The 23,260-nt window shown below is 44.6% G+C and overlaps 16 protein-coding genes across 16 annotated transcripts; 10 read left to right on the plus strand and 6 right to left on the minus strand.

The window, feature by feature from the left end:
• Positions 1-287: 287 nt before the first annotated feature.
• Positions 288-1,541, minus strand: VTP21DRAFT_6489 (uncharacterized protein; the record flags this gene model as incomplete). Its single annotated transcript, XM_069397124.1, has 3 exons — positions 288-970; positions 1,028-1,295; positions 1,368-1,541. 3 exons carry the CDS (start codon positions 1,539-1,541, stop codon positions 288-290), a joined length of 1,125 nt encoding a protein of 374 aa, XP_069247004.1.
• Positions 1,542-1,800: 259 nt separating this feature from the next.
• VTP21DRAFT_6490 (uncharacterized protein) lies at positions 1,801-3,113 on the plus strand (the record flags this gene model as incomplete). Its single annotated transcript, XM_069397126.1, has 7 exons — positions 1,801-2,053; positions 2,118-2,228; positions 2,300-2,371; positions 2,434-2,515; positions 2,577-2,700; positions 2,766-2,957; positions 3,033-3,113. The coding sequence occupies 7 exons, from the start codon at positions 1,801-1,803 to the stop codon at positions 3,111-3,113; spliced, it is 915 nt and encodes a 304-aa protein (XP_069247005.1).
• Positions 3,114-3,466: 353 nt separating this feature from the next.
• VTP21DRAFT_6491 (uncharacterized protein) lies at positions 3,467-4,772 on the minus strand (the record flags this gene model as incomplete). The annotated part of the gene is made up of 3 exons (XM_069397127.1): positions 3,467-4,203; positions 4,270-4,470; positions 4,529-4,772. 3 exons carry the CDS (start codon positions 4,770-4,772, stop codon positions 3,467-3,469), a joined length of 1,182 nt encoding a protein of 393 aa, XP_069247006.1.
• A 357-nt stretch (positions 4,773-5,129) lies between these two features.
• Positions 5,130-5,993, plus strand: VTP21DRAFT_6492 (uncharacterized protein; the record flags this gene model as incomplete). Its single annotated transcript, XM_069397128.1, has 5 exons — positions 5,130-5,174; positions 5,258-5,286; positions 5,350-5,418; positions 5,488-5,598; positions 5,657-5,993. 5 exons carry the CDS (start codon positions 5,130-5,132, stop codon positions 5,991-5,993), a joined length of 591 nt encoding a protein of 196 aa, XP_069247007.1.
• Positions 5,994-6,147: 154 nt separating this feature from the next.
• VTP21DRAFT_6493 (uncharacterized protein) lies at positions 6,148-8,216 on the minus strand (the record flags this gene model as incomplete). Its single annotated transcript, XM_069397129.1, has 8 exons — positions 6,148-6,466; positions 6,532-6,709; positions 6,776-6,847; positions 6,924-7,066; positions 7,131-7,645; positions 7,705-7,787; positions 7,851-7,985; positions 8,045-8,216. The coding sequence occupies 8 exons, from the start codon at positions 8,214-8,216 to the stop codon at positions 6,148-6,150; spliced, it is 1,617 nt and encodes a 538-aa protein (XP_069247008.1).
• A 788-nt stretch (positions 8,217-9,004) lies between these two features.
• Positions 9,005-9,369, plus strand: VTP21DRAFT_6494 (uncharacterized protein; the record flags this gene model as incomplete). The annotated part of the gene is made up of 2 exons (XM_069397130.1): positions 9,005-9,096; positions 9,234-9,369. 2 exons carry the CDS (start codon positions 9,005-9,007, stop codon positions 9,367-9,369), a joined length of 228 nt encoding a protein of 75 aa, XP_069247009.1.
• A 501-nt stretch (positions 9,370-9,870) lies between these two features.
• VTP21DRAFT_6495 (uncharacterized protein) lies at positions 9,871-10,389 on the plus strand (the record flags this gene model as incomplete). The annotated part of the gene is made up of 1 exon (XM_069397131.1): positions 9,871-10,389. The coding sequence occupies one exon, from the start codon at positions 9,871-9,873 to the stop codon at positions 10,387-10,389; it is 519 nt and encodes a 172-aa protein (XP_069247010.1).
• A 503-nt stretch (positions 10,390-10,892) lies between these two features.
• VTP21DRAFT_6496 (uncharacterized protein) lies at positions 10,893-11,643 on the plus strand (the record flags this gene model as incomplete). The annotated part of the gene is made up of 3 exons (XM_069397132.1): positions 10,893-10,906; positions 10,980-11,286; positions 11,350-11,643. 3 exons carry the CDS (start codon positions 10,893-10,895, stop codon positions 11,641-11,643), a joined length of 615 nt encoding a protein of 204 aa, XP_069247011.1.
• A 136-nt stretch (positions 11,644-11,779) lies between these two features.
• Positions 11,780-13,253, minus strand: VTP21DRAFT_6497 (uncharacterized protein; the record flags this gene model as incomplete). The annotated part of the gene is made up of 10 exons (XM_069397133.1): positions 11,780-11,878; positions 11,952-12,069; positions 12,136-12,217; positions 12,276-12,372; positions 12,431-12,498; positions 12,560-12,689; positions 12,763-12,839; positions 12,915-13,019; positions 13,078-13,131; positions 13,223-13,253. The coding sequence occupies 10 exons, from the start codon at positions 13,251-13,253 to the stop codon at positions 11,780-11,782; spliced, it is 861 nt and encodes a 286-aa protein (XP_069247012.1).
• Positions 13,254-14,911: 1,658 nt separating this feature from the next.
• On the plus strand, positions 14,912-15,918 carry VTP21DRAFT_6498 (uncharacterized protein; the record flags this gene model as incomplete). Its single annotated transcript, XM_069397134.1, has 2 exons — positions 14,912-15,541; positions 15,604-15,918. 2 exons carry the CDS (start codon positions 14,912-14,914, stop codon positions 15,916-15,918), a joined length of 945 nt encoding a protein of 314 aa, XP_069247013.1.
• A 766-nt stretch (positions 15,919-16,684) lies between these two features.
• VTP21DRAFT_6499 (uncharacterized protein) lies at positions 16,685-17,544 on the plus strand (the record flags this gene model as incomplete). The annotated part of the gene is made up of 3 exons (XM_069397135.1): positions 16,685-16,754; positions 16,813-17,008; positions 17,073-17,544. 3 exons carry the CDS (start codon positions 16,685-16,687, stop codon positions 17,542-17,544), a joined length of 738 nt encoding a protein of 245 aa, XP_069247014.1.
• Positions 17,545-17,908: 364 nt separating this feature from the next.
• Positions 17,909-19,251, minus strand: VTP21DRAFT_6500 (uncharacterized protein; the record flags this gene model as incomplete). The annotated part of the gene is made up of 5 exons (XM_069397138.1): positions 17,909-18,530; positions 18,590-18,792; positions 18,861-18,952; positions 19,012-19,047; positions 19,134-19,251. 5 exons carry the CDS (start codon positions 19,249-19,251, stop codon positions 17,909-17,911), a joined length of 1,071 nt encoding a protein of 356 aa, XP_069247015.1.
• Positions 19,252-19,615: 364 nt separating this feature from the next.
• VTP21DRAFT_6501 (uncharacterized protein) lies at positions 19,616-20,124 on the plus strand (the record flags this gene model as incomplete). The annotated part of the gene is made up of 2 exons (XM_069397139.1): positions 19,616-19,963; positions 20,032-20,124. 2 exons carry the CDS (start codon positions 19,616-19,618, stop codon positions 20,122-20,124), a joined length of 441 nt encoding a protein of 146 aa, XP_069247016.1.
• Positions 20,125-20,654: 530 nt separating this feature from the next.
• On the minus strand, positions 20,655-22,145 carry VTP21DRAFT_6502 (uncharacterized protein; the record flags this gene model as incomplete). The annotated part of the gene is made up of 1 exon (XM_069397140.1): positions 20,655-22,145. One exon carries the CDS (start codon positions 22,143-22,145, stop codon positions 20,655-20,657), a length of 1,491 nt encoding a protein of 496 aa, XP_069247017.1.
• Positions 22,146-22,173: 28 nt separating this feature from the next.
• VTP21DRAFT_6503 (uncharacterized protein) lies at positions 22,174-22,718 on the plus strand (the record flags this gene model as incomplete). The annotated part of the gene is made up of 2 exons (XM_069397141.1): positions 22,174-22,258; positions 22,342-22,718. 2 exons carry the CDS (start codon positions 22,174-22,176, stop codon positions 22,716-22,718), a joined length of 462 nt encoding a protein of 153 aa, XP_069247018.1.
• A 25-nt stretch (positions 22,719-22,743) lies between these two features.
• On the plus strand, positions 22,744-23,073 carry VTP21DRAFT_6504 (uncharacterized protein; the record flags this gene model as incomplete). The annotated part of the gene is made up of 1 exon (XM_069397142.1): positions 22,744-23,073. The coding sequence occupies one exon, from the start codon at positions 22,744-22,746 to the stop codon at positions 23,071-23,073; it is 330 nt and encodes a 109-aa protein (XP_069247019.1).
• Positions 23,074-23,260: the final 187 nt, after the last annotated feature.

The following is a 23,260-nucleotide window of genomic DNA, read 5'->3' on the forward strand; positions in this document are numbered from 1 at the left end:
CTGGACGATTCATCTGTTTATTTCATAAATCCTTACGCATATCCTTGTTCTTTCTTGTAACTACTTTTTTGCAACTTAATTTCTGGTGCAGAGTTAAATAAAATCCGATACAACCAATCTAACCATCTCGATCGCACGATCATACCAATTGTGTAATAGTTTGATTTTCCTATATATTTGAATTAATGTCTGTTTTATTTTTTTTTTCTTATTCAGTTTTCAAAATGTTAAGTTCAAGCTATTCCAAAGTCCAAAATCTCTTCGTGACAAATACATGTATATATAAACTATTCATCTTCATCTAAGTCATCCAAATTTTCCTCAGCAAATAATTCCTCTTCCACAGTAACATCTCCCTCTGCAGTATTTCTGATTGAAAGTGACTGCATATTCTCAGACACTTGACTATCCGGCTCGTCATTGTTTTGATTTGATTCCTCACCCTCATCTTCACGTTGATAATCAGTAAAGTCAAATACATCATCTCCTTCATCATAGTCCCCAGCCTGCTCGCCCCAAGAAGGATTGAATTCGAACAAATCTCTACCAGACATTCCCTGTGATTTGCCGGCCTTAAATGCTGCCTCCTTAGCCTTTCGCTTCGCTTCAGCCTCAGCTTCACGTTTAACTTGGCGATTGCGTTTCCATTCTTCGAATGTTTCCTTGGTGACTGGGGTGAGATTTGGTCCAAGTTTGTGCCTTTCAACCTCCAAGAAATCCTCAAGAGAGATTTCTGCCTTTTCTTCTTCAGACTTCTTCTCCTTCTTTTTAAGAATAAATCCTGGGGGTAAAGCATGCCGATACTTGCAGTTTTTACCTCCGTTGGGGCATTCCCAGAACCACCCATATTTTCCATTCTCGATTGCTTCCAAAAAGTACTTGCAAACAATGTCTGTTGTTGTTCGCGGATTGCCATGTTTGGAGAGAACAACCTGCTCCAATTTCTCCTGGTCCCATTTATCCATTGTGTCTAGAATAATCGACGTGAGAACAAGAATATAGAAAAAGTCTCAAAATTCAAATCTACCTTTCTTTCTTTCGTCATCTCGCGCATCAGTGTAGAGATCAATCTTGGCACTCTTACGATCAATAGTAAGATCATGTGAGAATTTACATTTATCGCCCTTTTGGCATTGTCCCTCCTTGAAGAATGCACATAAAACAGTTTTCGGATCTGTTCCGAATGGAACCTTTTGTTGTTGAACTGGTTTGAAGAGCTCTGCCAATTCATCTTTCTTTGCCCTCTCAGCCGCCTTCTTATCCTGTTGTGCCTTCTTCTCTGCCTCCTTTGCTGCCTAGAATCATAAATGAGAAATTAAGATATCTGATTAAAATGTTTAAGAATCCATCATCGTTAAGATACAAACCAATGCTTTCCGATTACCAGCCGTCATAACCTGCTGCTGAATCTGCTGTACCTGACGCTGGACCTTTGCAGATTTGTTTTTGTTTTTGAGGCCAAAGGTTTTATCTTCAGCGACCTTTTGTTTCTGCTTCTGGACTGATTTATCACTCTGTCCCTTCTGTTTTTTTGGCGGCATTCTGGGTAAATCTTCTAGTTTTGAAAATGTTGGTAGGAATAAAAAAAATAAGAACAAAAATTAATAGAATGTCGAGTTATTTGTTAATCGCGATGCAAGAGTTGAGTGTAAAAGAGAATTTAGGTGCAATGAAAAATCGTAAATAAAATGGTGATGTCATCAATTGGGCCAACCAAAGAATATTCAATTAGAGTTTCAACATAGGATGTTCTTTACATCTTGTTCATCCCTCTCATTTTAATTGCAATCCTCTTAGCCAATGCTCCGCTCTACCCTTTCTCGTCATCTCTCTCAGTCTTCTCGCTACATAACTAGACAATCACCTGTCATTGGTGCACCTCGAGCATTATTTTCTTCAACAAATTTACGCTTTCAACAGCAAAATGCGAGGAATAATGGCTCTTCAACGAGGAATCAGGGTGTAAACCCATTTGCACTGCTTGCCGTTGCATCGGTTGGCTTTGCAACCTTTTACATGATTACTAAAAATCGTAGTAACAATGCTCCAATAGGTATTAGTGCAATTCAAAGTAATCATTAATCGATAACCGACCGAATTCTTTACATTTTGACTAGAACCCAAACTAGATGGTCCAAAAGGCAATAAGCTAGAGCCTGATACTTCTGATAACACCTCAAAAGCTATAACTAAAATAGCGGAGGATACCACCGTTATATTTGTACTTGGTTAGGCTCCTGAATTGATGTTTGGCAATTTGACATCACTTATCGATTATTTATATTTTCTTGCTGTATAGGTGGTCCTGGGGCAGGCAAGGGAACCCAATGCGCCAAACTTGTAAGCGACTTTGGTTTCGTTCATCTTTCTGGTAAATTCTTCATCAACTAGAAGTAGTTGCATATTATTTATATCATGTTTCTCAATATACAGCTGGAGACCTCTTGCGAGAAGAGCAGAAGAGACCTGGTTCTCAATTTGGTGAACTTATCAACACCTATATTAAAGAGGGACGGTAGGTAGAATTGTGTAAGTCTTGTACTAGCCATGTAATGAACTATTTTCGTAATCTATAGCATTGTTCCTATGGAGGTGACCATTGCCCTCCTTGAGAATGCGATGAAGGCGAGTGGGGGCAAGCGATTTTTGATTGATGGATTCCCTCGTAAATTGGACCAGGCGCATAAATTTGAAGAAGTAGTAAGTGATTAATATAAGATAGAATCAAATCTGCTACTAGCTTCACTAACAAAATAAATTTTTAGGTGATTCCAAGCAAATTTGTTCTTTACTTCGAGTGTCCTGAGGAAATCATGCTCGAACGTCTATTGAAACGCGGTGAGACGAGCGGACGTGTTGATGATAACATCGAGTCTATTAAAAAGCGTTTCCGGACCTTCCGCGAAACTTCATTCCCAGTGATTACACATTATGAACAAAAGGGCAAAGTTCATACGGTGAGTTGTTGTAATAGCTCTCTAAAAACCGCTTTTCGACTCATCCCCCCTACCCCCTTCCCAATATTATTATAGGTCTCTTGCCGCAATACCCCTGAAGACGTTTACTCAGAAGTTAGAGAAATCTTCAATAATCTCTTCGGCGAGAATAAGTAAACTTCAATATTTACACCCCGAATTCTGCTGATAATTTGCTCTTTCTTACCTCCATGCTCCTTTACGATAAATTATTGAAGATCTATGATCTTTGTTGAAATTAGAATATAGAGAAATATTATTTATTAATTAGTGCATTTTATTATTTCCGCCTTTGTCTCTAACTGCCCCCAAAACGACTAAGCTCGAAGGCTCCTATTCATAAGAGAATTTATTCACACCACTAGCGATGAGTTTGCATATATACATTTTATTATACTAATCAACGTATAAAATAAAAGAGCGCTTAAATATTGTGAAAGAGTGATAAATAAAATGGGTTGACTGTTTGTACATGTGCATAAACATATAAATTATAAACTGGCCTCTAACGCGTAGTGAAAGGCCGCCAATAGTTCTTGTCGGTTGCCGCAATCCGAGAGTTGGCATAATTTTTTAAATATCCAGCCGACATGCTCAGCTTCGTTGTCTCCTGCTCCGTACACCAGCATTCTCTCAAGTTCGCAGATTTGATGTGTCTCGAGCAATTGGACTGCTTCAGCTAGTTCGATAAATTCCTGATCCTTATCTATAAACCATTCGTTATTGTTTTCCCTCCTCACTAGGCACTGCAGAATAGCCAGCCGTGGTAGAGCTAATAAGACAAAAGGCTCCAGGGATTGTGCGTCCTCGGAAGAAAACAGCTCCTTTTTTAGAGCGCTTGATAGGGCCTCTGAGAGTAGCCGTGAGAGCTGGCGGACTTGGTGGGAGCAAGCGAGGATGCCATATTCGGCTGGTGCTTGGGTGTGTTGTCTACCGTTAGTGATGGATTGTCGCAGGAGCGAAATATAGCTTGTGCAGAGGCGCGATTCGAATGCCGACCACGCATGGTCAAAGTCGATAAGAGCGGATATTATCTCAGATATTATCTCGGGGTCTAGCGATTTTTTTGTCATGCGTTTGCGAAACACAAGTCTGAGAGTCTCAAAAACAGTGCAGAGCTGCTGTGCAGGGCCACTCAATTCTTGGTGATATACCTCTAGCCCCCTTATTCTAAAGCCACGGAAAATTGCCTGGCTTGCAAAGAGGATGGACTCTGAATACCCCTGACCTGGACAATCAAGACATACACCGAACTATTAGCAAAGAAACCAATTGATCTGCCAAAATCACTTACCTAGCTCTTCTTGATCGATGGCCGGTAACATTGAGAGATATTCTCTTTGGGCACGGCACATCGATGGGACATATCCCATCAAAGAATAAATCGCAGCCAATAGCGCTGATTGCGCCCGGTGAACTCGCTCGGTATGAAATGCAACTCTGTCAGGGCGGGTTGCTCTTCTCAGGTCATTTACAGCTCTGACAACTTCTTCATCTATTGTATCAATAAGCATTAGCATGTGACAAAGATTATTGAATAATTGAAAGCCCACCTGCACTGTGGAACACGGAAAGAGAATTTGCTTCGCTTACTTGGGGAGCCAATTCTTCGTAGCACTTTTGCCATTTTTTGTTTGAGAAAATGCGTGCAAACCAATTATGCAGCAGGCACCGTAAGGAGACTGACGGGGCATGAGGAGCTGAGGATGTTGGAGAAGCATTGCAGGTAATAGAGATGGAGCGTCGGGAGACAGAGAATATTTGCAGAATAGACGGCCGCGAAATGTTGGAAGCCATTCTAGCAGAATATCGGAGCGAGGATGTGAAAATGACGCGAGCTCGGATACAAGCAGTTGAAAATCTGACTCCAAGGTCATAGTCTCTGAAACGGGTCTTTTATACTCGCGTCTTTGAGCCTGCATATAACCATATTTTGCAAGATAAATCCTCATTTTTATTATGGGGAACCAATGTATTGCGGGGAGAGAGCAAAAACCAGTAAATCCATGAAAAACCTTTTCCACGTGGTTGAATTGTAAATGTATGAGTTGGTGGGTAGCACCAATCATGTGTGTTGTGGCTTCCTCAATCCAGAGTTGGGTATGGTGCTTTTTATTCCTATATCCAAGTTCAGGGCCGCTATTACGAAAGGCGATGGAATTCAGCGATCTACGTAGGCTTCCGAAACTAATTGTATTTGTAAGTGATCGCTTCGTCGGACCTATTACTATAAGCGTCTAAATTTCTCATTCCTTATGTCATATATCCATGTAATCCAAAAGGATCTCGATTTCACCCTGTGGCCTCTTTGGTATATCTTTAGTCAATCCATATAATGAGTATATCCGCTAATTAAGAGTTCAAAATATTGAAGGATTGATACCCACATAAGCGGGCCGCCTTTCAAGATTGATTCCAAAAGAACTGCTTGCGTTACGAGCTGGTATTTTAATTATATATTTAACATTACATTCATTGCGAAGGTGCTAATTTTGACTCATAACCGAACAAGTGAAAATGAACCAGTACAGCTATATAAGGATGTCCCTGCCATCCTTCACGCAATCAAAAACATGAAAGATGTGAAAATAGGTATCGCTTCAAGAACCCATGAGCCATTATGGTAGGATATAGCTCCTAGGAGACTCGGGAGGACTCTGTTGACTAATTCGTTAACACAGGGCTAAACAGATACTGGAGATCATGCCCATTCCCAATGGAGAGAACTCTTTCTGCACGCTGCAGTCGATGATTGACCAGGCTGAAATATATCCTGGAACCAAGCTGAAGCACTTTTCCAGATTCCATGATCGCCTTAAAATTGACTATAAGGACATGCTCTTTTTCGACGATGAGAAGAGAAACATTGATGAGGTTGGGCAGAAATTAGGTGTGCACAGCGTATTAGTCAAGGGGGAGCTGACCTATGGCGATTTTCAACAAGCACTACAAGAATTTTCAGCACACACAAAAGACATTACTGCGATTCATTCCCACATTGCATCTAGACTTATATGAATTATATCCTAGAGATAATAGAGCTGTTCGTGAAGGTTATTATTTATTCAAAAATACTGAAAATAAAATTTTTTGGAGAGGCTGCCATTAACAATAGAAAAATAGTGGACGAAAAAATAAAAGAAAAAATCTTACGATAATTTCCATTAAATACTTAGTAAAATTCTGGAACTTGTAGTATTCGTATAGTATTTGAATTACCTACACCTCCTCGCCAGCCTTGAATTGCGATGACCGTACTTCCAGGTTTAAGCAGTCCTTGCTTAGCACCCTGCTGCATTCCCCAACGAAGGCGCGCATCGACATCCTCTTGCCAGCTAGGATTCTGGGCTGGGTTAGGACGCGGATAGGGATAGAGCAGTGGGTAGCATCCCCGATAAAGATGTACTTGACGGGAGCAGATAGGATTGCGTGTGATAGGAATGATCGGAACAGAGGGGCGATATTTTGCGACGAGACGGGCCGATTTACCGCTAACACGAGGCCCCAAATTAGTGTACATAAGTGATATCTATTGCCCGTAAGAATTTTATTTTACCTGGTGGTTAATACAAGGATTGCTCCTGCCTGTTGCTCGTGAGCAGCTGATACAGCCGAGGATGCCACAGTTTCGGTTGTTTCAGTTGGCCGAGGCTGCAGAGCTCTTAGCTCATTGAACAAAGGGGGATAGCATATCACCGACTCGGCCAAAACGCAAGTTTCGTGCATGGTACTCACTGTCAAAAGAGTGCAATTCTATTTCTCAGTATGCAAACACTTCCCCATAATGTCGGTACTATTACCTGCTTCTAAGGGATATATCCCCTTTGCCGTCTCGCCAGAAAGCATAACGCAGTCTGCACCATCAAGAACAGCTAGCGATATTTACAAAATACAAATAATAATTAGATTGCATTGGGGGGGTGGGGAGGGTAGATGAGGCAATTATACCATTAGCAACATCGGAAACTTCTGCGCGAGTTGGTCTCGGGTTGTATGTCATAGTCTCGAGCATTTGAGTAGCACAGATAACCGGTTTTCCGGCAAGATTGCACTTTGCAATCATCATTTTTTGGGCGATAAATACACGGGAGCTTATACGTGTCCCTGTAGAGTTAGGAATTATTTGGGAAAAAAAAATGATGGGTATGTTGTTACCTGGGGATTTCTATGCCTAGATCACCACGAGCGACCATGACGCCATCGCTTTCCTCGAGAATTGAATCGAAGTTGTCGACACCTTGGTGGTTTTCGATCTTGGCAATCACCATGATATCTTTGCCCTTTTCACCCAACACTTTACGAATATCTCGAATATCTTGCGCGCTGCGGATAAATGAGGCAAAAATCATATCTACGCCCTGCTCAACTCCAAATTGTAAATCGGATTTGTCTTTTTCGGAGAGAGCGGGCAGATCCACGCTGCTGCCGGGAAGATTGACCCCTTTTCGGCTTCCCAGCTTTCCGTTATTTCTAGCTACGACGCGAATTACATCTCCCTCGACATCCATCACTTCAAAGGTGATCACACCATCATCAACATATATCTTTTTGCCTTTCGAAATGACCTTGGGTAGGTTTTTGTAGTCTACGAAAACTATCTTTTCATCGCAACATTCTTGATAATTCTCATTAACAGTAAAAATTATCTCCATGCCTGCTTTAATTTCGATCTAACGCACAAAATATCAAATTCTTTTCATTTATCCGAACCCTCATTATAGATACTTACCTCTCCATCGTTCATTACCATTCCAGTCCTGATTTCTGGTCCCTTTGTATCAAGGGCGATTGCCACCGGCCGCCCTGGACGTTCTTTATATATATAATATATACATATTTGGTAAAAGTGCGGAGTTCAAGCCAATCAATTCTTACCTTCACAACTCTGGCGAAGGTTGCGAATGACGGAAGCATGGTATTCATAACTTCCGTGCGAGAAATTTAGACGCACCACATTCATTCCAGCTTCCCGCAATTCGTTCATCATTTCTACACTATTGGTCTTGGGACCTATTAAACAGAGTAAGTATTAAATAGAAATATAGCTAATGACAAATAGAAAATCTTACCGATAGTGCATATAATGGAGGTTTTACGAATATTCTCTGGTTGAAGATTGAGCGGATCGATGGAACTCACCTGATGCATCATGATGAATTTAGGAATTGAGATCGAGAAATGTTGAATGACTAAAACTTTTACCCATTCAAACGAGGTCTTGATTGTGTCATCTGTATACATAGCGGAAGCGGTGGGGTAAGACGATTGTGATATTTTACAAAGCGTGATGGGGCTGATTTTTTAAAATTGCAACAAATGTGGGTATGAATCGAAAGATGCGCACTTCGATGAAGTGAATGGCAGAAAAAAAAAATAATGAGAAAAAAAAAGGACTGCTTTTATATGAAGCAAGAGAACCTGGAATTTGGTAAATTCGATACATGCAAGAATTCGACCATTAAAAAGGGAACTGGTTCGTCTACTCCTATTCATCCTGCCTGGAGCTGCATCGCCTCGAAATCTTCAATTAGAAATAGATAGAGCATTTTCCTCGTCACCTTGCCAAACCTCCACTGCCTAAAAAATAGGACTCAAGATATCTTCCCCGCTAAAAAGGAAGTATATATTCCCGCTGTGGCCATATTTCAGAGTCGACTTCATTTTACTAGGTCGCGTCTCCCGCAGTATTCTTACAATATCCTCTTTTCACACCAGAGCCCTGAATATCAATATCCCATAGTTACAAGAGTAATTGATTTGCTTTCGCTACTCTTATACTATGTTTCCAATTCAATTTACTCTACTATTATCAATCCGCCCAACTCTTAAAAGCTACTGTGAAAAATATATATTTTTTTCGTGCTTCTCTTACGCATATTGCAAAAAAGATGGACTGAATGGGATCATCATTGGTATCAATTCTCCAGAATCAATGTATCCCAGCGCTTACAGAAAGTGCAGGATTTTGAAATGATTTATACTCAACAAGCAGCATTCGAGAAGCCCAGAGGACTTCACCATAGCGACTGATGTTGGGTATCCAATATTTTGGTTTCGTGATTTGGTTTATGGGAAGCCAAACAATGACAGACGCACAACAGCAAGCCTTGGGTGCATTTGCGTAAATGTTTTTTTGCCGCTGTGACAATTAAGCTTTGGCTTTTCGTTTTTCTAGCAATCCGATATGGATATGGCATTAGGATGTACTAAAGAGGGGGATTCTGAGCCCAGAAGCTTTGCCTGTGTCTTTGAGTTTAGGGCCAGACTCAACGATACAGATCTTGAGGCTCTCTATTTGCTCAGCTACGAGCCAGTGAGTTTGACCATCCTCCTATGTCTTAGAGCCGAAGAAGGAAGCGATAACAAGCTAGAGCCTAGCATTCTGGTGGCATGATCAGAGCAGGCAGAACCAGAAGGATTGTCAAGAAACCATGCCTCTTCCGACAGGCAAAAGAGTAAGGCTGCTATAAGCTACTCGAGATGGAGAACGATGGTTCGACGATGAAGTGGGAGAGATAGTAAGCCTGGCATAGTGGATATTGACCCCAAGGATATTGATCGAAGCCGTCCTCCCGGAGAAAAAGCTACGCAAGCAGCGATTGCGCGGGAAAAAAATTATTCGAATGTGGGGTGGGATAGCGGAAAAAAAGGATATTAATTATTTTGTGTCTAACATCTCCTGAACCTTGCTGGCGGCCCATTGGCTGGGAGAATGCGCGTTAATTTAATACGCTATTAATTTATATTGTTCGTCCTGCTCTCATAGTAACCCTCCCCCGCATATTTCGAGACGTTTGTGCCTCCACCAAGCACCTCTTTACTCAATACCGGTCCTTTCCCCTGGATTTCCTCTTTTTCCTCTATTTTACTGTTGCTGCGCACTGCCACATTAATCATGGTGCCAAGGGTTATCTGTGTATTTCTTTTGATAGGCATAGCTCTAGGTCAGAGCTTGAACAGTCAGGGAATGATTCGGGTTCTTTCACCTGCACCAAATACAACGCTTTCTCGGAATCAGCGCATCACCATTCAGTATGGATTTGCGCAGTTGGGGGATGGTGAATACAATGCAAATATAGGAGTGATCAAATCTTTGAGCGATCAGGACTTTTGGCGTACAATTGAGACGGGGATCAAGAAACAGCATGAAGGCAGCACTAGAGTTGAAAATGTACAGTCATTCACGCCTAGCTGGAGCTTTGAGAAAGAATGGACAGTATGGGGAGACATGGCACCGGGAGAATACTACTTTGCGACAACCGGGTCAGCAACGCTCAAAAGCGGCATCACAGTCACCAAAATTAGCCCGGGAGCGGGCGCTGTGAAGTTTATAGTGAGTTCTGCGGGATATATCTCACTGTGGAGGGGATTGTGTGGTATTTGGATTGCGGTTGCAGCTCTTATGCTTTTGTAAATAGACGCTTAGCAACCAGATGATTTCCTATACTCCTTCATATAAGTCGTATCGAGCTATAATATGATTGTATAATTTTGGGGGAGATAACTACCGTATTTAACGCAACAGTAGAAGCATGTTTACAGTCTTTTTTTTTATTTAGTTAAATAGAAGATTAATAGGATGTATACAGAACTTATTTTGCCCGATAAACTCAAATTATAGGTGCTCAAGAGATCACAATAGATTTCACCCACAGCTATAATTTGGAATCTTGGAGTAGCTCCTGATGCTATGGCTTCCAAGAGCTTGAATCGTCTGTTCCATATGCTTTTGCCAAGAATAATGTCTATAGCTATTGTTAACGTAGGAAGCACTGCGTATATTTTCGCGATATATTCGTGAAATCAGGCCTAGATAGTTGATGATACCCGTGGCTTAGCGGTGTTGTTTTTTCACTGTTTAAACTTGGTGGCAAGAAAATATCGGGATCGAAGAGCCATTGATATTCATCAAAAGCAATGGGAGTAACGTGGTAATTGTATTACAAAAGTATTGACATGATAACGATCCTGTTCTCTTATTTTTTTTTCTCTCAATTATTTAAGCGTGTTTCGATGGAAGGATGCCAATGGCTACCAATCGCTTAATTATATACAGGATCGCATCACCAAATCGCTGCAAGGACGACCGCTAGGACGCTGGAGTGTAACATGGAAGGTATATCGTGATACTAATCCTGCTGTACGGGCGGGTACAGGCAAGCTGTTGCATCAAGTCGCATTCTCACAGCGACCACGATATCTCTGTTGTATGGTGGATGGAGGCCCATTAGTTGAAGCGGAACGGGAGATGGAGACAGTACTATTGAAACTGAAGAATTTGTGGGTGCTTAGACAAGCAGCTCAGATCGAGGTAATTTTCTGTAAATGAAATGCGTATTTATGGTCCAAAGATTGATAGGTATTTATGCTGAAGGGAACAAGTTATGTGGTTGGAGATTTTATTGTGCGGGCGGCCAACGTGCTAATTGGAAGTAGTTATAAGGGAGTTATAATAGAGATAGAATACCTTCCTTGCTACCTATGCTCCTCCAATGCCTCTACCCCCATTTTGCTCGAGTTCATTTCCAAAATTACTCCACCAGGTGCGCAATTCTCTTACGGGGTAGATATAAATTACAGCGAAGCTGGTCTCTCGGAAGAGGAGTTTAGCACAGCACACACAGGATATCAGTATATTTCTCTGTTCAAAAAAGATATATTACAGTAATTAATATGTAGAGGTGTAGCACTTCGAGATCAGTTTGCCTTGTTTAATCCATGTAAAAAAGAGTCTTTAATAATAAGAAAGTTTTAACACTAACAATGAACGTATCCGAGCCGATACGAGTCTAACCCAAGTTAAGCTAAGATTTTGGCTCTGCTTTCCCAAAAAACGATGTGAGTGGCTTCATTTTTGAACTTGCTTTCGCTAGGGCACGCTGGCGTGGCGTTAGTTTCGTTTTCTAAAGTAATAAAAAGGAGTAAAAACACAGTTAGTCTGGGGCCTTCACTACTGAGAAAGTAGGCATGCCCAACCTTTGCTTGCTGTGATTCTTCGATCATGCTTAGCCTTGAGGGCCTAGATACTCTATCGTTTTCGTTCAGTAAATAATTCTGGAGCACGGACACCGACGCATCTTCAACATCTGAAAAACTGATCAAAAATGAATCAATAAAATTGTACCTCTCCTGGAAATGCAGCGAATAGAAGAAGAGTTACTCGTAGGTTTTCGAAAGCCTCTCTACCCAGCTTTCTGGCAGATATTCGCTTACGATGTGGACAGCCGTGTTCAAATATATTTCTAATGTATTGATAATATTAGCAGCTTCGATCGAACGGTCAACTCAGGGTATATTAACTTTTTCGTCGCTCTTCCTCAAAATTACTGATGTCCAAAGAAGAATTGAGTTCCTTCAGAGTTTCAAATTCATCGAAGTGCGAGGCCAGCTTTTCCACCTGCACATGCAACTGGTTAGGATATCTACGGACACTTGGATACAACTACGAGTGGTACCTTATCACGAAGCCACTGAATCGTTCGGGCATCATTGAGACGGAATGTCTTGAAATTTCCACCAATATCTGATATTCTCTTTTAGCGTTAATAGTTTCCAGTTATCGACTGGACTAAAGCATTACTCACCCTGGACGTCACATATGGAGCATAGCTTCTTCTCCACTTCGTGAATTCCGGACAGGAGTGAAAGTTGGGGATACAGCTCGCTTTCTAAACTATCATCGAGTGGTAGAAATCGTCCAGCTGCGTCCTCAGTCTTATAATAGAGGATCCATTGAGTCGAATCGAGTAAAATCGAAGAATTAATTAATGCCTGGAGCCAAGCCTACCTTCATACGGCCCGCTTCCAACACCGGAAGTAAAATAAACATAATATCGACCGGAGTGAACACAAAGAGATTACCGTCTAGAATCAGAAGGATTATGTTCCGAGAGTATAAAATAAGTAAGGGGAAATCGTCAGCTTCGATTGTATAATTACCTCTCTCCACCATGTTGTCAATAAACCAAGAGCGGGGATGCTCTTCTTCTATCTTCTGTACCTCTAGCAGATCTCGCGCAGTAAAAAGATATCTCGCCGGGGTTCCTATATAAAATATCAAATTATAACTCAATTATAATCCGTTAAACCGAAGGAGACTCGCCTGTCCGCGGATGAGGCAGTGTTATAAGTGATGAATTTTCATTGTCCAATGCATCTAGGTAAAAATAAAATCATAAGAACAAAGTCTTGTTTGCTAAGAGTGCCAAGATATATTTCAGCAAATAACCACAGCCTTTGTAGGATACCTTCTGGTAGTATACACACGTAACTCTTCATGCCGATAACTAGCTTAACGCGTTTAAAGCTCTGTCATCAAGACATAATGCAAAAGCAGTCACAAGATTGATTTAATACGCGATTATTCAAATCCCTGGATTAGAGTAGTACATTTGAGCGCAGGTGGATATATAAAGTAATATAAAGACGTATATCAACATCAGCTAAAATCACATCACGATCCAGTTACGGGAAGCTAACGAATGGGATGATACCAATATACGTTTACTAAAGACACTGCTTGAGAGGAGAGCGCCTAAACTGCTTATCAACCAGTATTATTAGCACATCGGCTCTTTTAGTTCCATGGCGCATTATTCCACAGCTATCTGATCATTTTGCACCATACAAAATAAAAGCTCCAAGATAAGTCTGAGAACCATTTAACTTCAACCTGCCTTCGCATCGTTAACGCAAAAACGGATAGATCTAGCATGAACTCGCTTAAAATAATTAAAAAAGCAGGTTTGGTTTATTCTCAAGCAATGTCTTCGTTAGCTCCAGCATAGCATGAGTAACTTGTTAATGCGCAGCGCAACGGGTTAATATTCAATTCCATATTACAGTAAGCTGGCTTACATAACCGTTCTTCTTTCAAGCCTTATTACGCTGAGTTTTCTTTCGGACGATCCTTTTTGAATTCCATATATCCCCCTGGAAGCCCATTATTTAAGCGAAGTTTCTCGAATATTTGATTGTTTCATTCCCGGCATTTATGAAAAAGGAATAGTGACCGGCCAACTGTCCGTTGTGTCCCAGGACAGTCATGTATATTTTTGCATTGTTTTTTTTTCTATATTTACACCAATGACGCTCAGAACTAAAGAAGAGACTTGAGAAAAGAGGTGTCAAAAAAAGATTGCAATTTACTCCACTTGAATAGCGTATCTGAGGACTATCAATATATATACACCAAAACTCATTTTGAATGTGGACAATAGTAGTCGCAACCATTAATGTATAGTGTATAGGAAAACCAGGGCATTCAATTTTTTTTTTTTTTGCTTCCCCTTTGTAGAGAAATGTATTTATATGTGTATGCATGCACAACTTGACATAGTCTTCTTGTACTAGAATATACATACAGTGTGCTTATCTTTCAGGGGAGGCTTGAGGCATTTTGATGCATCGCAAATAGACAAATACAAAAATTTGGGGTTGAGAGGATAGTAATGCTGCTCGAACGCACAGTTCCTGCAAGTCCTATCGAGGCTTCTTAGGAGAATACGGTTCATCAGCGGACTGGTTTCCTTGCTGCAGTCTCTAAATTTTAAATTTCTTGATTCTTCAGAGTTAACCCCGCAATACCGGGGCTCCCAAACAAGCTCTCAGATTATTGAGGCGCGCCCTCTTTGGTCCCAGTTCTTGTTGAAGAGTGCAGCAGGTTTACATTTATTAGGATTCAGTCGGAACTTTTATAAAGAGCTAGTTATTGCAAGTTTGCTTTTTCTCTCGAAAACATTTTCCATTGTTTGGTTTACATAAGATATAACAAGCCGATTAATCTGACGCAGCTAGAGTGGGAGTATAGGCTTGTCTTGTTTTTTTTTTATCAGCGGCTATTGTTTGTTATTACTTGGCTTCTCAACAACAACCTTCAGCTTGCTGCGACGTACCTTGTTTTATTATAGCGCTTTTAAATAATTAAGTGCGATTTTATGCTGTTATTTCAGGAAAAAGCTCTGCCTGACTTGAGAGGGGTCTCGCACTCGCGACGTTTGGGTCCGAATGCGAAAGCACCGGCTAGAGTGGGAGCTAGTAATTACGATATCCCGACGGCGGAAAGATCTCCAGACTTCATACAATATAAACAAGATTTACTGCTTGCCGATGGGCATGATGGATCCAGCACAAAACTCCCCGTCCCCGAGCCTGTTGGTGAATGGTCCTATATCGAATCCGATGGAATTTATGTTCCCTGCAGCTATAATGCCATGGTGTCAGCCTATCCGTCGCCGACGATGTCTAATCTATGCCCCCCATTTCGATCTGCTGCTACAGTAAATTCCATGTCCTCCGCTGATACTGCCCGTCCCGTGGAAAAGTCGCAGCCGAATCCTACCGAACCAACTCCAAACCCACTGCTTGATATGAGTGAAGCGCCTTTCCCGGGACCCTTCGCCCTAGTACCTGCGGCCTCGAATAGCAGTCGCCCCCCACTTTCGTATGCGGCATTGATTGCACTTGCTATCGAATCTAGCCCTCAGAAAAAGATGACCGTGAGTGAGATATACGACTTCTTTCTCACCCGGTTCCCCTATTTCAAAACGGCCAAATGCACTTGGAAGGTATGGATATGCTGCTTCAGTCCAAACATCACCCAACTTGACCAATACTTCTTTCTCGATAGAACTCTATTCGGCACAACCTTACAATGAAGAACATTTTCCTGCGGGATCCACGGCCCAACAGTGAGCCGGGGAAGGGGGGACTATGGTCCATCAATTACTCAGCTCGTGATTTGCCCCGCAAACGACGCTCTCCTCGTGGTGGGAGTTCAAGCCCGCCCACCGAGCTCCAAGGTGCCTGTGGTTATCACCCATATTGGCCCACCCAATTTCCCGGGGATCCTCATTTTTCACCGTTTCATGGATATCCCGCAGATATGATATCATCGCATCCCATACCAATAGCCATGCAACAAACTTGCTTTCAACCCAGTTAGTTTTCCTTGTTTTTTATATTTCATGTAAAAATCCTTGTGAATTACAATGTTTCATCTTTTAACTTTCTGCTCTGCTTATTAATAATTTTATATTGCCTTTTCTATTTTTGTAATCTGTTTTCTATTCCGACTTGCTCCTTTTTGTATTGTATCGTTGGGTGAAGAGGGAGCTATACCAAAAACTAGGAATTGCTGATCGTTTCTTTTTTTTTTCCCACAAAAATAACCAAGTTTATATTTTATGTTCAAATATAGAAGACCTGCTGAAGTTGCCAATTAACTGTATTTAGCCAAGTCCAATGGGCGATGGTTAGAAAGTGGAGTTAGCTGACGAGGAGTTATTGGAGAAAAGGTTGCCACACTAGGGCTATCCACTCTTGGAAATCGTAGGATAAGAGCAGAATAGAAATGCCTTCTACTCTATCAGATAATTTGGCGGCATATCCTAATGTATAGCAATGTATGGATCTTGCAAACGTGTGTTTTAAGGCGGTATGAGCCACATCGAATCGATTGGGAATCCAGCTCTTGGAGTTCAAAATTGCTTAGATAGCGCCTCTTCTGATGACCGGTAAGGTTTGCTTACCAATTTCTACCGTGCTCTTCTCGAAAAACCTTGTCTATTTTTATCGCTTCTATATTAGTGGTGTATATGCTCAAATTTGGCTATTTGTTCCTCATTTTGTTTTGAGAGGGAGGTTGAATTCGACATTGGTTCACTTTACAATTTTCGTGTTTTGAATTCAAACCTTCGTCATTTTGCTCCATGAGGAATATTCTGCAGCCTCTAATATTATTGTATTGTCTGGTTGCTGTATTGGGACAAGGAAGCACTGGTAAATGCATGTCTGATTCCCTCTTAGAATCACGCCCTGGCTAATCTCTTTAATTTAGGTCCCAAACCTCAGGACTCAAGTGGAAGTGCACCTTCTGCACTAAGTGAGACTGCTGTACAGCCGCGCCCTTCTACCGTTTCATCAACAACCCTTCCGCCCACCACGTCCCCTGATCAGTGTGCCTCCACAAGTTGTCCCCTAATTGCCCCGATATGCCCCAAGGACTGTAGCAGTGATTGCGGTATCTTCAACCCGTGAGTGCGGTTGTTGGTCCTTTAATTAAATTTCGAATTCATTATTCAATTTTGAATTTGTTAGTAACCCATGCTGCACCAATCTGGGAGTGCTCTATTGCAAGCCCAAACCGAGTTCTGATCAATGTAATAACATAATGTGCCCCCAAATTGCCCCCACATGTCCACCGGAATGCCCGTTGATCTGCCATTTACGCGTGAAGGACCCATGCTGCCCTCTTGCCGGAGAGGTTTTCTGTCCCGCACCCGACAATTCGCCCACTTCCTCTGTCACTCCCCCAGCAACCACGGTCACTCAGACAAAGACTCAGTCGGCCACGGAGACGAAGGTCAATCCGCAAAATCCAACTAAGGGCGAGGAAAACCCGGATCCTGTGATCGTAACGAAGACCCAGCAGGCGTCGCCTTCAGCCAATGTGCCCCCCAAAAATTCGCAGCCGGAAGTTCCACCCAAGTTGATCAGCGGTGGTGAAGCTGTTCGTGCGGATACAACGACCGCTCTCTTGATGGCCATTCTATTCACAATCTTGCTGTAGCTTGTTGTAAGTATTTCCATAAAGAATCATAAATTAGGTTGGTCTATTGTTGTATTTCCTTATCCATTATACCTGATTCTATCAGCTATGTTGTCTTATTTCAATGCTGTGTAATAAACGTGTTGCCCGATCAACATAAGAAAAAGCAGATTCATTTTAATCCGAATCAAATGTGAATAGGGGTGGAATATTAAGGCTTCAATAGAATTGCTAAACGAGCGGGGGGAACATCCATAAAGTACAGAAGCAAGAGAAGAAAGAGATGGAAGAAAGGAAAAAAAAAGAAATGAAAGTAGAGATGATAAATTACAAGAAGAAGAATCATTTCAAAAAGTATATATATAAATAATAAAAAGCGTCCCTTCTAAAATACACGGGCATAGGCTTCGTCGTCGCCATCCGACTCCTCACCTCCATCCGGCCGGGTGCGTTGTCGCTGCGAGTCCTCGGGCATCTCCACCATTTGAAGGGGGGGTGGCAGCTGGCTGACCCGTTCGGCCTCAGCCAGCAGCCACTTTTCCGCCTCTGGGTTATAGGGATAGGTGTATCCATCTCCGATTGAGTTTGAAACGGGTATAAACCAGAGCCATGGAGAAGGCCCCATCACACTCTTCCAGTTGCGTTGATATCCTATATACCACAAGTTCTGATCGCCCGCCACCACCACCTGCGGAGATCCCGATGGGAGCATCACCCGGACATAGACCGGACGCCCGTCTGAGATGGCCTCAATGGTTGTCTTGTTTAAGAGTATGTAGAAGAGATGGGTGAAGGTGAAAGCAATGAGCAGCAGCCCAAATAAACCAGTGACCACGCAGAGTACGGCAATGAATAAATCGAGTTCGGTGGTGCCCATCACAGCCTTGGCCAATTCTGCCACCGAGGTTGCGAAGGTGAATATACACAAGAGAGCGGTGTACATGACGAAGAGGAAAAAGAGCTTATAGTTCCGGAAGCCAACGCATTGGTTCACCCAGGGGCAATGACTTAAAAGTACGATCGATAAGTAGGGGATAAAGGCAGAGCGAATGTGTGTATAGCTTACTGGTCCATTTTCAGCACGCACAAATCACAATCGGAGCAATGATGGCACCGGTCAGGCTTATTGCATCCGCATCGCTCACAATACCGGGGCGTTCCCTCGCGTTTGGTAATAGCAAACATTGGCATGGCAATTGTATCGTGCGTCATAGAGTGCAAACTCAGAGCGGAGGTGGAGGCATCATTGGTTTGCTCGGCTATACGCTTCTGGAGAAAGAGAGGGCAAAAAGAAATGAGAGATGGGGAGATCGAAGGGCGAAAATGGAGGAACCAACATTGGTTGGATGGCCTGGGTTTCGGGAGACGACTCTGATATAGCAAATGAGGGCAAAAAGGAAGAGAATGTGGAAGGGTATCAAGTAGCCGACTAAGACCGCAAATAAACATAAGCATTTTGCCATCCCTAAGAATCCTAAGCTAGCTCACCTGCTTGTCCGATCTTATTATCTCCAAGTAGACCTGCTATTATATCAGGGCAGAGGGGATGGAAATGGGATTAATTAGTCCTTTGTCATCCTATTCACTCATCTCATAGCGGCTGAACTTACTTGTGCATAACCGAATAACGAAAACATAGTAACCAAACGCAAGCAAGCCCACCACAACTACCGGAAGCAGATAGCCTACCGCCCTTGCAGCTGTGGGAAACCTGTTCTTATTTCCCATATAAACTTATGGATGATGTCGAAGGTGCGGAGAGATTGCCGAATTGAGAATGGGGAAGAAGACGAAGAGGTTATGCGCTGAAAAATGCTGCGGCCCAATGAGGCGTAATATTTGTCAAGTAATGAATACTTGAACAGTGAAATAGCGGTTGTGTTCTTTTATTCCGTATTGAAATTTCGATAAACCTTTTTTACCCTTGTTGTGGTTCGGATGATCTGTTGAGCTCCAATTCCGTCCGGTTAGCCAATCCCAACACATATTCCATTCATTTCTTTTTAGCAATCCTACTTGGAGAATACCATAGGCATCCACCCTCTTTAAGTGCGTTTTCCAGCTGAAGAGCAGCTAGGCTACTTTTAAAAAGATGGGCTGCTGTGGGAGCAAGTGTCTTGCTACCTCCAGCCAGAGCGAGAACGATTTGCTGCTCCCGGTCAACCCCCCCTATAATGAACCCGAACGCCCGCATTATGGAGCCGTGACGATGATAGTTGCCAAGGAGACGCTCGATCGTGTAGTTGAGCGCACGGCTGAGAATCTGATCAATATCGGGGCAACGGAGCAGAAGCATCTCACCGTCGATGGCTCGGAGCGTGCATCGGAGTACCGGGAATTATTAAGCGGTTTAACGCCTGCATTACCGACCCCTCCACGATTGGTGCCACTAGAGCCCTGTGAGGCCCCGATGGGGGTGACTGAGGAGGAGGCTGCTTGGGTAATTGGTCCTCTTGCATTGACTTAGGCTGGCTACTTACCATTCTGTTTTGGCAACCTTTGTACCAGATGGCGAAAGCCCTTGAAGAGGTGCATCAGGCCTTGCAGCGAGTCGAGGTCAAAAACGTAGAGAGCGTAGTCGTTCCGTTAAGCTGGTGCTGAACGTAACCCATCTTTTCCACTCCATCCCATAGTCTTAGCCACTTTTTCTCTCCTATACCGATCTATTTAATGGCGAATTGCTGCTATCCTCTATGCTATAGCCATGGGGATGATTTCTTTTGAGCCACCCTACCCTATCTTCATGGGCTGAAAGAAACTCTTCATCCCTATCTATTATTTCTTTGACAATGCACCAAGTTTATTTTCTCTCCCGTCTTTGGCCGTCGTTGTCTCTCAATTCGATATCCCTTACTATGTTCTGCTCCCTTATTTTTACTGCTTGGCATGACCCTCCCCGAAATTTCTATCTATTATATTTTCCTTTTACCCCCATCGATTTTGCTTGTTTCTATTATAGCTTCATCTTGGATTTATTATTAAAATAAAAAAGAGTCTGAAGAGAAAAAAGCAAAACAAAAAAGTAGCAACTTTTCACAAAAAGAAAGAAGAATATACTTAGCAATAGGGGGAGGGGGGGGGGAGAGAATAGTACAATAGTGGCGGTGCTGCAGCAGCTGCTCGGCTGCTTGTCATGTGGTGGCGGCGGCAGAGGCAGTGACTGTGGTAATAGGTGGAGGCGAGGTCGAGGCGGTGGGCGGTGATAATGATTCTTCCTTCTCCAGCACGATCTTGTTTTTTTCGCACTTCTCCACTTCCAAGACCACCTGGTCTTCTTGAAGCTCTTCGCCCCTATGGACGATTTGGACGCAGGCTTCCAGCACGCGCCCGAAGAGATTCTCGCCTTCCCCCCCTTCCTTCACACCCAGGACCCCGTCCCAGTGCTTGACGAGGATGGGCCCTGCGCCCACTCCCTTAATCGCCTCCAACCGATCGGTTAGCCTGGGGAGGAGCACGCTGACGACTCTTTTCACGCGTATGTCAGCCCACTCTGCCCCTTCGACAAGCGCATCTGCCATTGCGGGTAAGTTCTGGAGGGGGGTTAGACACACTGCCTTTGCAAGAGCCGCGGAATTGTCTCCGCATTTACGCGCCCATACCCACCAGTGTGTTAGGCTTGGAAAGGACTCGCCTTGATCGCTCACCGGAATCTGATCCGGGTGCAGTCCGCGATCGTCGCCCGAGTCGATGCTCAGGGCCGCAGGTTCCGCGCGGGGGGGCGGAAATGGGTCCACCCATTCGCCCGAGTAGGCGCGACGCTCCTTGTCCCACCACCAGCGTAGATTGAGCACGGGGTCGACGCCTATGTAGGCGACATTTGGGTCGGCCGCGCGGGGATTTGGCCCCGGGCGAGAGCGGGAGATGCTGCAGACGAGGTGGTGCGGAGGGAGAGGATGGCCGGCGGCTGTCGTTGCGGGGGAGTGCCCGTTTTCCATGCGAATTGATTTGCGCGGGGAGCCGGAGGTGCGTGCGAGGGAGGATGCGTGCAGGGGTTTCAGGGGGTGGTGGGGGTGTTTGGAGGGGGAGACGTGGGATTGCGAGTTGGCGGAGGTGGGGAGGGATATTGTCGTGTCCATTTCGTCGAGCTCGTCGAGCTCCTCCTCGTCTAGGTCGTCGTCATTGTCCGCCTGCTCGTACATGGATCTCGGCCGTTTTTCTCCGGACGACATCCGCGAGGGCGTTGTTAGGGTGGTGGAGGGGAGGGAGCCGGAGAGGGAGGCGCGGCCGAGGGATATGGAGGGGAGCGGGGGCAAATCGGAATCCTCGTCGAGGACGGATCGGATTCTTGCGGCGGTGGCGGCATGCGTGAAGGAGAGGGACGGCTTGGGCATGGCGGCGGGGATCTTGGGCGGCGTGCCGTTGAGATTCAGGTGTGAGTGCGAGGGCGAAAAGGCGTGGATGGAGGCGGACAGTGCATGCGGGGGGGTGGGCGGGGGCGGGAGGGAGTTGAGCTGGAGCTCCTCGCGCTGCTGAGCGGTGAGGTGCTGCGGCTTGACGGGGTGGCCGTTGGGCTGGAGCGGCCAATGCGTGCATCGCATGAGCTTGCTCCGACAGGGGCCGCAGAGGTGGTCGCAGCGCTTCTTCAGCGACCGGCAGCTGTCGCAGCGAAAGCGTCCCGACATGATCGTAATCCCAGGGTCTGGCTGCGGAATGAATCGGCGGAAATCTCCTAGCAATCGGATCACGCAGAAAAATGGAAAATGCAACGGGGGAGGCGGGCGGGGGCCGCGGAATGGTGCGTGATCAGGCGGAATGGGAAGCAGGGAGGGGCGGATTATTTATATTTTTTTTTATTTGTTGCGTGGCTCCCTGCACTAGCAGCGGTGACGCAGCCCGCAGGCATTCTGGTCCGCCAGTGGCCATGCCCCGTTTTCGCCGCAGGGCATTTTTTAGCCCCTATACACACTCAGCTGCGTCGTAAATTAAATGGTCCAGGGAGCCAATGTTTCTTCAGCCCTGGCGAGGGGAGCCCGGCGACCGATTCGCATTCCCGGCATCGGCGCGTCCCCGCACGGCCGGGCGGTCGGGGGCTGAGGGCCGGCGGCGGGAGCGCAAACGCGGCGTGGTTTGGGCTCGGCCGCCCCTTCACGCCTCGCCGCTTGGTGCCGGGGAAAGAGGAATGGCGGCGGCCCGGAAATGGCCAGCATCCTCCAATTCCAGGGCGCCAATTGCAGGCTCCGGCTCATGTCCGCTAGCTGTGCCGAAGCTCATGTTGATGGGATGCGCGAGCCGCTCGATGGGGGCGATGGCGAATTAGAGTTGCCGGCGACTGCGCTGGCGGGCGCCGCTGGGGACTATATCGGGAAATGCGTGGGGCTTGTTCGCTTGTGGCCGAGACAGGAGGGCGTGCCGCAAGCCCCGCTGAAATGCTGGAGCCTGGGGCGATCGCTTATCGGAGAGGGGGGCCCAGTGCGCGCAGGGCGCCATGCGCTGCCAAGTCCGTCTCGTCTTATGGAGACCGCCGTCCCATATGCCCAGCCGAGCCCGCGGATTAGAATTTCAGGCGACATTACACAAGGTGTTTCGAAGAATAACCTTAATTTTATTTGAGAACAAAAGCAGCCTCGCTGTTCTTGTTGTTGTCCGATCTTTAATGCCCGGTAATCTGCCCTTTGCCATCCCCTTGTCCATCCTTCTCTTGTCGTTCCCGCCTTCCTCATCCTATCCTCTTTGACGCGCCTCCGCTCTTAATCGCGGGCTCATCCTGCCATTTCGATTCCGTCTGGAAGCCCATCCT

This window comes from Calcarisporiella thermophila (genome assembly GCF_041956535.1).
Source record: "Calcarisporiella thermophila strain CBS 279.70 unplaced genomic scaffold VTP21scaffold_27, whole genome shotgun sequence".
NCBI lineage: Eukaryota > Fungi > Calcarisporiellomycota > Calcarisporiellomycetes > Calcarisporiellales > Calcarisporiellaceae > Calcarisporiella > Calcarisporiella thermophila.